Source organism: Vanessa atalanta, chromosome 14, assembly GCF_905147765.1.
Source record: "Vanessa atalanta chromosome 14, ilVanAtal1.2, whole genome shotgun sequence".
NCBI lineage: Eukaryota > Metazoa > Arthropoda > Insecta > Lepidoptera > Nymphalidae > Vanessa > Vanessa atalanta.
The window spans coordinates 3,538,275-3,551,155 of NC_061884.1; the positions used below are offsets into that span (position 1 = coordinate 3,538,275).

The 12,881-nt window shown below is 32.5% G+C and overlaps 1 protein-coding gene across 5 annotated transcripts in view; it reads left to right on the forward strand.

The window, feature by feature from the left end:
* LOC125068833 (inositol-trisphosphate 3-kinase B) overlaps nt 1–12,881 on the forward strand; it is a 156,385-nt gene that overhangs the window by 102,198 nt on the left and 41,306 nt on the right. The window contains exon 1 of one of the 5 annotated variants that reach the window (XM_047678162.1): nt 3,373–4,069. The exons of the other annotated variants lie outside the window; for them this stretch is intronic. Coding sequence (XP_047534118.1) covers nt 3,560–4,069 — 510 coding nt within the window. The 5' untranslated portion in view covers nt 3,373–3,559. Of the gene's footprint in view, nt 1–3,372; nt 4,070–12,881 lie in introns of those variants that run through there. 5 annotated transcript variants of the gene reach the window in all.

A 12,881-nucleotide genomic window follows, 5' to 3' on the forward strand; every position in this document is an offset into this window, starting at 1 on the left:
TTGGTGTAGTGGCTAGTATAAAATACTGTATAACTCGGGGTTCTGGAATCAAAATCCAAGTCGGCCAATAACAAAAGTTACTGAATCATGTCAATTTCTTTTTTAAAGAATTTAAACATTTAAACCTCTTTAGTGAATTACTAATACTCCGATTTAGCCCTTTATTTAAGATAAAAACTTGTATTAGGAGTGGTTGACAATAGGCCAAGGGGTCCGAATCGATTCTGCGACTTTTTACATTGCTAGGTAGCCCTTAAAACATTGCGCCATTGTGATTTACTTCAGTACTATTTACTGATACTGTTAATTTTAAAACTTTGGTAGTTGACGGTGTTCATTGAACACAAAAGGGATCAAAATTTTCTCGGTCGTGACGAATTGTCATAACATCAGATTATTAAAGTAAGATAATAGAGATTATTTGTGATACGCTCTGTTATATCTTTTGTTCAGTTAGCGCTATTCATAATGCCCTTCAATCGCCGCCGTGGTCACAATCGGTCAAGAGGACATAATATCATGATTAATCAATACAATTGCTTTTTATAATTCAATTTAAGTCATGTCAATACATTTTAACGTTTATAATTAGATTGTTTTAATATGTATGAAATGCCCTGGACACTATCGATGCTAATCAGATGCAAAGGGCATAAGTTGACTACGAATAATGAAATCGAAAACGTTATTTCTAAGTCTATATCGCCAATAAAGTGAGTGAGGGTATATTTTACTCCAATTTACTTTTTTGTAATAGGCCCATTGGTCTTTAATTCAAAGAACAGTATTAAGTAGGAACAGTATCGTATTCGGCGGCGTTGGTAGCTCTTGTTACTTAAAATACTCAATTACCGTTAATCTTCTTTTAAATGTTAAAGAAAATGTTATTTAAATATATATTTTTATACTATCCGGGTCTGGGACTCCACTCCACCTGATGATAAGTGGAAGTGGAGAGCAAACGCGAAGACGACCAGTACATGGTGATGTAAGGAATGGTTAATATTTCTTACAGCGCCTTTGTCTATGGGCCGTGGTGACCACTTACCATCAGGAGGCCCATGCTAAGCTATGCTCGTCCACCAACCAATGCCATAAAAAAAAAAGTCAGCAAGAATGAGCTGCACTAGTCCCTTCGCCATGCTGGCTCGCAAGATGCCTGTTCATCTCTCGTTTGAAGGCACACGTGTGCTGGTAGAGATTTTCATTTTTGGACGGTGCGACGAAGAAAAGAGTTGCCTAATTTTTCCTTGCGCGATGAGATCGATGTCACAGTTCGGCGGTGACATCGCGAGCCAGCACGCATAAATTACAATGGACACAATAGCTATGGAGACTTAGGTAACTAGTTTATATAAAGCAAAATAGATGTCCTAAGTGAGTCAATGTCCAATAAAATATCGTGAGGTTTTTTATACGAGAAAATACCCTATTCTCTGATGTAAATAAAAAGTTAACAGACACGATATGAATTATAATATTTAAATTTGGAAAAAGTTGATCTACTAAAATCTTACTAGCCTATAAATCTGCTTACTACTTTTTAGAATATAAATAAAAATTATCAGTAACGCTTCAGTTTTAAGTCATATAAACCCAGTGACCTGCATATAATTTATGTAAATACATATGTTCTGCATTTACTGTCACAAGGAAATATAATAAATATTTAAAGGTTCGTGGTTGTTACTTAGATTATTATTTTAACTTCAATAAGTTTATTCGCATCAAAATCAAAAATAGTTATCTTACAAATTATGACCAAATATTTACACCCTTCATCCGCGTTACCTTTTCTTTCACAATAAGCCTTTAAACATGGCTTCTCTGGGGTGAGTCTATAAATAGAACGTATCCCTGATCAAAAAGAGCGTGATGCTTAAAAAATATTATAAGAAGAAGATATTTTAGCTCGACTTGTTATAATTTTTTTAATAAATATATATTTAAAGTTCTTTAAATATTTTAAATCGATAAGGAAATGTTAAAAAAAAATATTTTACTAACATTTTTGTAAATGCTTTAGTTCTCAGTTGTATATTTTTAATAGTTGTGATTTCGTCCTGATATATTGCGGCTGAGGCTTTTCTAGCGAAAAAAGCCAGACATGTTAATCGATGATTGCGGGTTCAAACCCAGCTGAATTTCCATGTGCTTAATTTGTGTTTATAATTCTCCCGGGAAACCTGCATATGCATTGCATGTCTAATGTCAACCCACTGCATTTCTACAAGCCACGTTTGAGCAGCATGGTTTAATTAATGTATTTCACACCTTTTCAAAGGCAGAGGAGGCCTTAGTCTAGACGTGGGACATTTATTGTTACAGTCACCAGTTACTTTTACTTTTAGCGAGCCTAATTAGCTCATTAAAACACTTATCTACTGATGATTACATTATTACATGGACTCAAATGCAATTCCAATGAACGGGGGCCTAAAGTTTAAGCATATATCGCCATAAATTAAGCCACTTCCATATGGTTTATCAAAAAATAAGTGAACATCTCCGTATATGTGTGTTATATAACTGAATAGTATTAGAAACATGTTGAATTCGCCGTATATGTTGACTTTAATGTCTTAATACAGTTGGTGTTATAAGTTATTAATGTCTAGTATTCCTATAAATTCTTTTAGTAATTTATATCATATCCTTATACATATTTATCCATAAATTGTCAACACTATTAAATGTATTTGACATTTTATGTAAATTAAATTTTTCATGTTTTATCAATCAAATGCAAGACGTGCGTTCTGATTTGTTTATACATATCAGATGACATTAAAATACGTAAATATATTTAAAACTAACTGATAATAGAAATATTATTATTTATATTTTTATATATTTATATTAGTTACAATATAGTTTTACGTTAAACGTAACTTCGTTTCTGTGCGATTTAAAAAAGTAATTTTATTTACGGTGATGAAACATTTTTTTTGTGTGATGTACAAATAATTAGTAATTCAATAAATATTTTTAGTAATAAAAAATCTTTTTACGATTGTTGTTATAGATATGTTCTCTATCTAAGTATGTTAATTACACTGCATAACAAATACACATAATTCAATAACGATTTATAATTAATGAGGATGCTATTAAAGGAAAATTTACATTAATATTAAGTAATTCACATACATACGTCATCAAAAGCGCATCGTATACTGTGTTCCCACATAAGGTAAAGAATTTATACCTCGATTGAATTATTCAATGTTTACACATTGTATGCCGACAACAATAATCGCTCTGACTTTCATTCACGCACGTTTGCAGTCACGCAAAACTTTGCTATCATTTGCGTATCTCGCTTCGAATGTTGACTCGTACAAATGTTCACAGTTAATAATTCTGCGTACAACACAACGCGCTAGTCCGCTCCCGCGCAGTCAGTGCGCCGCGCGCATAACCGACGCCCGCGCCCTTTAAAAAAACCCGCGTGCCGTGACCAAAGATGTGCAAATACGATCAGTGACTTGAAAATGTCGTTGACCCTTCTCCCGAATCCAGACGGGGGACTGTTCATTGTGAAGTGGTAGCCGCTATAATGCCGGAGTGTCCCGATTCGTTTCCTTTCACCATACCTATCATACGATACACCATGGATTCGGAAGACAGATCGACTAATAATTCCGAGAGACAACAGCCGATGACGAAGAAGATGTCTTTGCTGACACCTGTGAAGATTGAGACGCCAGATAGTGGCAGAAGACTGTCTGAACCGACGCGATATTACATTCCGCCACAATGCAACAACAGGTTATCGCCGAGGAGTGCCAGGAGACGGGATACGAGGAGGAATTCCAGGTCCGACTTAAAGGGTTCGTCTCCATGTAAAGAGACTTTTGGGCCAAAACCGTGTAATTGTGAAGATTGTAGAGCTTCCAGTCCATTACCTCCAGGCTACGGACCTCCTACAATGTCTCCCGGCTATGATCAAATGAAGTCTTCCCTGTTAGAAGTGCCGTGGACTGAAGATTTCACAGAAGCGTCAAGCGATGATCTCAGTTCTGAATGGGATTCCGACGTGCCCGAACCTCCTCGACCCACTCAAAAGGTAATTAGCATAACAAATAATTCAAATATTGAATAAATCATTATTTCTTTGCAATTGTTTCAAATTCCTTATTGCTAAGTCTGAATACGAACAGTAATAATGTTTTTCAAAAGTATTCGATGTCAATTAGACTTGCAAATATAAGAAGACCCTTCAAAATATTCTGCTTTAGCGACTTTAATAATAAAATAGTAAAAATATCTAATTCTGAAACGTTAATTTAGTTGAGGATTTTTAATAAACCGCATTAAAATTCCATTATTTTAAATGTAACCAACTAATTTTCGAATTACGTCATAATATACAGTGCTGTTAATTACAAAGTGAAAATTGAATTAATTTGTTTGTTCTTAATAGTGAATGGTGTTTATTAATAAAAGTATCGTATCGTCGAACAAAAACTTAACGGGTAAGTTTAATTTGTAGTGATTGGTCGTGGAAAGAAAAAGTGGAATGAGAATTAAAAACCAGCTCTAGTAAGTTTGAGTGATTGAATTGGCTTATAGCATTATAAATTATATTGGCGTATAATCCGGCTAATGATAATCGCTATTAAAATGCAATGTCGAAACTGTTATAAACATAAAAGGAATATTATTGAAATAATCACTCTAAATAAATTTAAAAGCAATCTCAAAAATCACTACAAGATTTAGTACCGGAGGAGTAAGTATTTGCTAATTTTACAATATTTCGAGATCTCATATTGAGTGTCATGTAACCGAAAAAAAAGCTTTCAAATACGAACACATTATTTAACATTATAAAATAAATTAATCAATTAATATTCGAATATGAAGTGGAGTAGATAAAGTCCTATTTCGATAGATATTTAATTGCTGTCAGAACTCTAATGAGTGTTGCATAATCGCCAAGACCGGTGCTATATCCAATTTAACGCATGCATTCATGGTAATAGTCTCAGTGGCATCAAATACTAGTTTTTTTTTAATGGCAGTTATCCTCAAACTAGTTGACTTTGAATAACTTCGCACTCAATATGTACATTCTTTTAACGTTTTTCATAAATACAATGTCAAGTCTGGTCTATTCTATAGGCTAATTATGTTTTTGTAGATGCTTTGACATTTTATCAACTGACTTTCATATTTTTTTTAATAGTTCGAATTGCCCAAACGACATATCCTTTTCCTAAGACTTACATACAAACTTTTTGGTTAAACAAAGTTATTTTTTGTTTTTTGCTTAATTATACACATTTTCGTAAATTTATTCGTAATTTATTATCATTTAAAGCTTATGACATCTCCGTAATTTAAATTATTAATATCCAACATCGTTTATTACAGAAAACAAATTGCACAATAAATATTAATGTTATTAGAAATCTTGTAGTTGCAAAATGTCGTTAGGTTCATACATATGTAATGATTTGCTCAAGAGTTAAACGACAAGAATATCTTGTAATAAAGATGACACAGAAAAAAAGCATAATGCTTTAGGATAAAGTCAGTTTTGCTCAGTAAATGCAACTACACGGAAGTCTATTCCAATCAGGTTAAATAAACACTTTTTTATGTTTACCTTTTTCTCAATCCTTTTCAATTTTGAATCGAATTCGAATGACACACGAAGCACTACCAACTTTAAATAAATTTACAGAATAACTTATCAAACGATTTTGTTTAATAAAACCCGTACCTTATTATTATATCTTCACAGCTTTAACTGTTCAAATAAAGAAATTTTATTGTATTTGCAATTATTAAAATTTTATTCTAAGTTTTTCAGACTTGTATAGTTTATTAATTATATTCCTAGTAAGATGATCTAATTATCTTTTCTACGGATCGTTACAATTGAGTTACGCTCCTAATATAATAAACAAATTTCTATTAAAAGTTGTTGTGTTGCCTGTTACTACTAGAGTTTCTTATTTATTAGAGACAAGTTGCTGCTCGCCAGTTTGCTGGTATTTATGGGCTGGTCATCGTGTGTTCGGCTATGTCGCCTATGTCCTTCCTTGGTGTTCAAGCTTCCTTCATACCGAATTACATCAAATTCGGTTCTGTGGTTTGGCCGTGAACGAACAACAGACAGATAGACAGAGTTACTTTTGCATTTAAAATATTTAGATTTAAGTATTGTGTAAAGGCTAGGATAAAAATGATATTGTGAGCCGATCGCAACGTTGCTTTCACTACTTGCATTGCGTTTACCGTTTTCACCGTTACCAGCTGAGGTTCGTGCTAGTGACCTCTTTCCACACGCATCTCACGCACCACCTTTGTTTTGTCTATTTGCTCTGAATCATGATTGAATTATTTTGACGTTTAATCTAGTTCAAATCGAATATTTCAATTAAATAATCGAAATTAATAATGTTTTTGATTAGTGAAGTGAAAATCAATCGAATTCGAACTTTGAGAACTGGTTTGAAGAAAAGTTGAATTAAATATTTAAGTATTTTTTGTTTTGTTAGAAAAACTTCTAACCTTTTGTTCTGCCATTACGTCAGCATACAACAAAAAAATTCAATCTAACAGAATAGTTATTATAAGCTTATCGTTATCTTCATCTACAATCTTAATTGACAAAATAACGACTTAATTGTAAGTACCAATCTAATAATACATTATATGTTAAGGTTACCAAATGCTATTGTTAAGAGCGCACGTGGAAATATTAAGAAAAATAATGCAAAGACATCACACATCTCATTAACTTAAGAATTGATTACGTCATCCATTATTATTGACAATAATGACATCTGTTTTCAGTACTTTTACATTTGCGATTTGCGCGTTTTCTGCCTTGCTATGAGTATGGAACAATCGATCGATAAAACTGTCATTGTAAGCGGTATTAAAGTATCAAAATTAACAGCGGTGTCTCCATGTCAGAATTCATTGCGCTACTGAGACTGACTGTTAAAACGTGGATCGCACGACACAAGTCGCTGCGCAGACGTAGCGGAGCGTTGATCGATCGCCTCGTTCGAAAATCGAAATACGTCCACAAATCACTAGTGTGAGAACGCTTTAAGAAATAAATTAACACACGATTCGATCGTTATATTTTTAAAACCGCCTCTATATTATTATAACAGTCAATATCGTATATCGACATAGGTCTCTTTTTGAAGTTCATTATAGTGGTACGTCAATTTACACGATTTGTTTATACATATGTATCATGCATGCATGCATGCAACAAATCCATTAAACGATATTTTTTTCTTAATATTGATCTAGTAATCGTTAAAAGTATATTCGTCTGTGTGGAATCAGCTCTGCTTTGTTCTTTCGCATCTTTACACGTAAATAATTACCTTCTCTAGTTCATGATAAAAATATGGACATTCCATCAAAATTCCTATTCGTTTGTACCTTTTTATATTTAAACGATTTTATTTAGCTTCTACAAAGATTGCCTGTTGGTTATTTATATTAGTAAACTGATGATGATGAGCCTTACGACTTGATCAGATGATAGACACTGCAAGTGGTAGTAACTGTTCTTTTTACGGTAAATGCACCGTCAACCACGGGATCTAACATGTGCATGCAATAACATTGGCTCACTCACCTTTCATACCAAATTAGCAATTAAAAGTATTGACGTTTTATAATGGTATAATTGATTACAATATCGGTAAATGATTACGTTAATGTTTAAAAAACAAACTGATTAGTGTGCTACTTGTGCTCCGTGGGTTTTATATCTGTTTGCGCATTGAATCGGTAACATATTTGAGCGAAAAACAAGATACGTATTCTATAAATTCTTTGTTTTTACTTAACATTATAAATAATGTATTACACGACGAAGCTTACACGGCTTCGAATCTAGATTATACTATTTATTTGGAATTTTAGTACTTGTTGAGGTATTCCAGTCAGGCAGAGGTAGAGCTGCCTAAGATTTAGAATTTTAGATTTGGATATTTAAGAAGCGAACATACTAAGTCACTGACGAAAATGTTGATTTCATTGCTTATTCTTGGGCAAGAGTTCTTTTACAACAATCAATAACCTATATTTGCACAGTGCTTCTGTGTATATAGGAATCAATATAAATATCAGGTATTTAGTATATAGAGATTCAATATACGTAACATTAGCTGAGAATGTGTGTCGTTTTTTAATTGCCCTAATAAACTTCAAACTAATATTCTGTATGTTGATTATTATTTGAGTAAATAAATTCTTTCGATTTTTCTTGTGCGTAATCACGTAAATTATGAGTGCGGAACAACGGTATGTTTTGTCTCTTTCTGACAAATTAAGTAAATAATACCGATCGACAGTTCACTTAAATTATCCTTGAATTTATAAATATAATAATGAGAGCGCTCTATCGATTCATTTTTTATATTATCAAAAGGCTAAAGTATCAATTGAATTCCAACTCATCTCTGACCATAGATATTGTTGCTTATCGATTTTTAAACGTGCATCAATACCGACTCTGCCAACAATGGGAGCTAAGTTACGTCTTATGCCTGGCTCACTCACTTTGTTTGCCGGGATTATATTTGATGAGTGTGTGGTAACCACTCAGACCGTACCAACGGTAAAGATATCTTTGATCTTTATATGAAATATTAATTTATTATATTAATATATTAAATAAATAGATATTAATCAGCAACGTGCCTTTTATGGTAATCGTAGTATTTTGGTATAACTCCGTCGTGACAAAGTGATTTCGAGATGCGAATCGGATAATTATAATTTTCACTCGATGTCTTTTAAAGGTTCTGTTATATTTATCTGAGATTGTATTTACATTTAAAATACCTACTTGTTATGCATACAATCGGCTTATACGATGTCCATTACGCGCGGTTTAATATATACGTATGTGTAGACATGTATGCAATCATACATAATCGCTAACTTCCGCGGTAACCGTTGTGATATGGAGGTTCACGGCGTTCTCACGGCAACGTGAATCTTTAGAATAAATAAGGCGGCAAGTTTTTTCTCATTCGGGTACATACAAAAACTACTGGCAATAGATATTGATTAAATGTAATGAATTTCCTTAGTTATCTGTAAGTATTCCTGATTAACGATGCCAAACTTATATGATATAGTAGCACCTTCTATGCTAAATTTTTGTCGATGGAAAATGATATATAGGACCTTTTTCTATACTAAAACGTATAAAAATCTTTGAAAATAGTTCATAAGTTTATACCAAGTCGGTTGAAAAATTTTTGGTAGTCCATTTTTATCATGTATTTTTTTTTCAGTCGTAGTAGTGTTTTTCGCATTATAAAACCACATAAGAAAACTTGAGCACGACGCATAAATAAAAATAGCATAAAATCTTTATAATTAGGATTAGAATTTTCCAAATAGATAAAAAATGTTTGAACAGTACTAAAAAATGCGTTGTGCATTAGCACAGTAAGCTGGTTTGGTACGAACGTAGAGATCTCTTGGATGCCCTACATATTTATTTATTGAAAAATATCTCGTCATAAAACTTTAATACCTCTTGTACAAAGATGGAATGTGTTGTGGTTAAGCACTAGATACTATAAAAAAACTCTAGCGGAGAAGTTTATTTATTTAATGTATTCAAAACACTTCAATTATTATACGTTACTCCACTAAAGGGACTCTCACAAATATGCATATAGATACTTAAGCAACTATTATTAGATTCGATTGAATATATAGGTACATTTTCTATAGCATCTCTATATAGTATAAAACAAAGTCGCTTCGCATCGTTTTTACGCTTAGATCTTTTAATCTTTGCAACGGATTTAAATGTGATTTTCATTAATAAATGCAATGATTTAAGAGGAAATTTTATATGTATGTATAATACTTCCATGTTATAGTAAAAAGAATAACGGAGAATATCCACTTTTCTAGCCGGTAAAGTTTTTTTTTTTGTATATAGATTTTATTGTGCCTTGTGAAGTCGGGTTGTGTAGCTAGTACATTATAATTTGCACTCCGTGCAACTTGACATGTTTGTAAGATCCATAAACTACAATAAGTTTTATGTGTCAGTTTCTTACGACAGATTCTTAAAGAAAGTAAGCAACACGTATAGATATAGATATGTAAGTATTAGGCGAGTTTCGGTTTCGAATTTTACTATAAAATATGTCAATGTGCTTACTTTGCATGTCGCCATTGTAAGCCGGTAAATACGTTTAAAAAAGTTACATTCGGACTCCGAAAAACCGATATACATCTCGATACTTTATAAACCGTCCTGTCTTCTTATCCGTGTTTCAATCTGTACTCTGTAAATTGATGATTGTTAAATTGTTAACTTTTAAACGTAAAACAAAGAAAAAACATAAACTGAAATTAAATATTGATTACTTTATCTAAATATATTATTGTATCTGACTGACTCGTTGGTGAAACAAAAATCTTAAAAAAGAGTGACGTCAACATTATTATAATATATTTCTAGTGATGAGAATATGGTGAGAATAATATGATTCTGTTTTTTATCTGCTTACAGAATTTATATAAGCATTTAAAATATTATTCTTGTAAGCACGCAGTTTATTACGAGTTGTACTTAGTACCGATTGCTAATGTCTCACGGCTGACCATAAGCCTCTTCTTCTCATGTAAAGAAGATTATGAGATTATTCTTCCAAGCGGCACCAATAAGAGTTGGCTGGTACATAATAGTAGAATTTTATAATAACAATTGTACAATTTTGACAGGCCTCGTAACATATTCTACCGCGCACCAGTAATACTTTTTAGTTTTGTGTTCCGATTTGAAGACTGAATAAGTCAATGAATTACAAGTACAAGGGACATATCATTTTAGTTCTCTAGGCTGGTGGCGCATTGGCAGTTTAAAGGATGCTTAATATTTCTTGCAGTTGTACCTGTATTGGCAGTGGTGACCTTTTACTCAAGTGGCTCATTGGCCAACCTTTTATAAGTAAGAGTATCGTATTCGACACTTGAAATTTATAAAAATCAAATCAAATATTTTAATTATAACAAGTGTACTTTTCAGTTCGTGTAATCGATCAATTAATGTTTTATCTATACAAACCGCTAGCAGAATTTAGGTTTGTTGGTTTAGAGATTGTAATACATTGATATTTATTTAGCTATTTATATCTTAGAGTCAATTATTCGCGATGATTTTCTTATATTAGTCATTAATTCTTATTATTCATCGCTTCGTGTTAATCATTACAAGCATCATTTTGATAATGACGCATTTCAGACACTTTGACGTATTACAAACCACAATTCTTAGTTTTCGGACACTCGTAATTATGTCTGATTATAACTAATGTGCTGGTTCAGTGGATACTTAGATCGGGGGTACAATCGTCGCGGATTTTACCTGTACTTAGGTTATTCGTGTGCTGGTGAAATGCAATGTTGTGAAGAATCTGTATGTTTTATTTGAAATTGTACAGCTCATCATATCAGAGCAGGCTCGTCACATTATCTTCAATAGAACACCACTTGGTGGTAGGGCTTTGTGCATGCCCGTCTGGGTAGGTAACACCCACTCATCAGATATTCTACCGCCAAATAACTGTACTCTGTATTGTTGTGTTCCGTTCTGTTTACAGCGCCTTTGTCTATGGGCGGTGGTGACCACTTACCATCAGGTGGCCCATATGCTCGTCCAATGCCAAAAAAAACATTGGAGATAATAATTATAATTCGTAAAACCATTTTGCCTAGCTGTTAAACCTTAAAAGCCTTTATTTATAATCCTGATTCCTTTACGATAATTCGCAACTATTATTGGTAAACATTGATTTTTGATTAGTTGTATCTAAAATAGCGTTCGAAGGAGTTTCACAAAGAAAAATAAATATTTGTTAATAAACCAAAATTCTAATTTACACATCTCTATGTATAGTGGTTATTTAAATTAGTTGAGTTATAAGTTAAGCGACACCTAAAAATCAATAAACTTTTATTACAGCAAATAAGACGTTTTTTTTATTATGTTATGTTTGACAAGCCTCTTCAGTATAGCATTAGGATGTGTTAAAGTATTGTTAAGTAAATATTATTAATATATTTGCACGTGGGCGAACGAAAAATTTAACGACGAAGCTTGAATCATCTTTTTTATATTATAAAAGGACTCGGGTAAGCTATTATTTTCAAATCGGACCAGTAATTGATGAGATTAGCGCGTCAACCAAACTAAAAAAGGTACCTACAATAGTTCAATACATAGCAAGAATTGAATATTTCTTAAGATAGTGTCTATAAATAGAGATTTATTCAGGTGTACGTAATACTTTTTGCGTAGGAAAAAACGTGCAAATTTATATATGCTCAAGATTTATACAAAAGCATAATATATTAAAAATATTCTTTCTTTAGACGTATTGATTAATGTATGTAGAGATATAGCAACGACCTATTATTAAACAATTTATTATCTAAAGACTTGACATTACAATGATTTATGAAATAAAAATGTTTGTTTCATTTGCTATCAGTAGGGCTATTCTGTAACAAGAAACTCGAATCTCACCGCCGAACACGAGTGTGGAATGACAGAATGTGATATGTGACAATGACTATAATAATTTTAAAATATAAAGGATACGCGTATCAAAATGACACTGTAAGACCGTTGTCAAAATTTCACGAGTGATATAAGAGGTGAATTCTTACAGAATCGCATTGCAGGGGGAAATTCTAGTAACATAGTAGTTGATTATATTCTGATCCAACTTTAAACTCACTTTAATCCTCACTGAGGTCTAATCTACTTATTTAGATCGGTTATGATATTATCTCTATTGTTTTCCGATCCAACGTCGACCGAAACGCAACAAGATCGTTGTGTTAGCGGAATAAGAAAA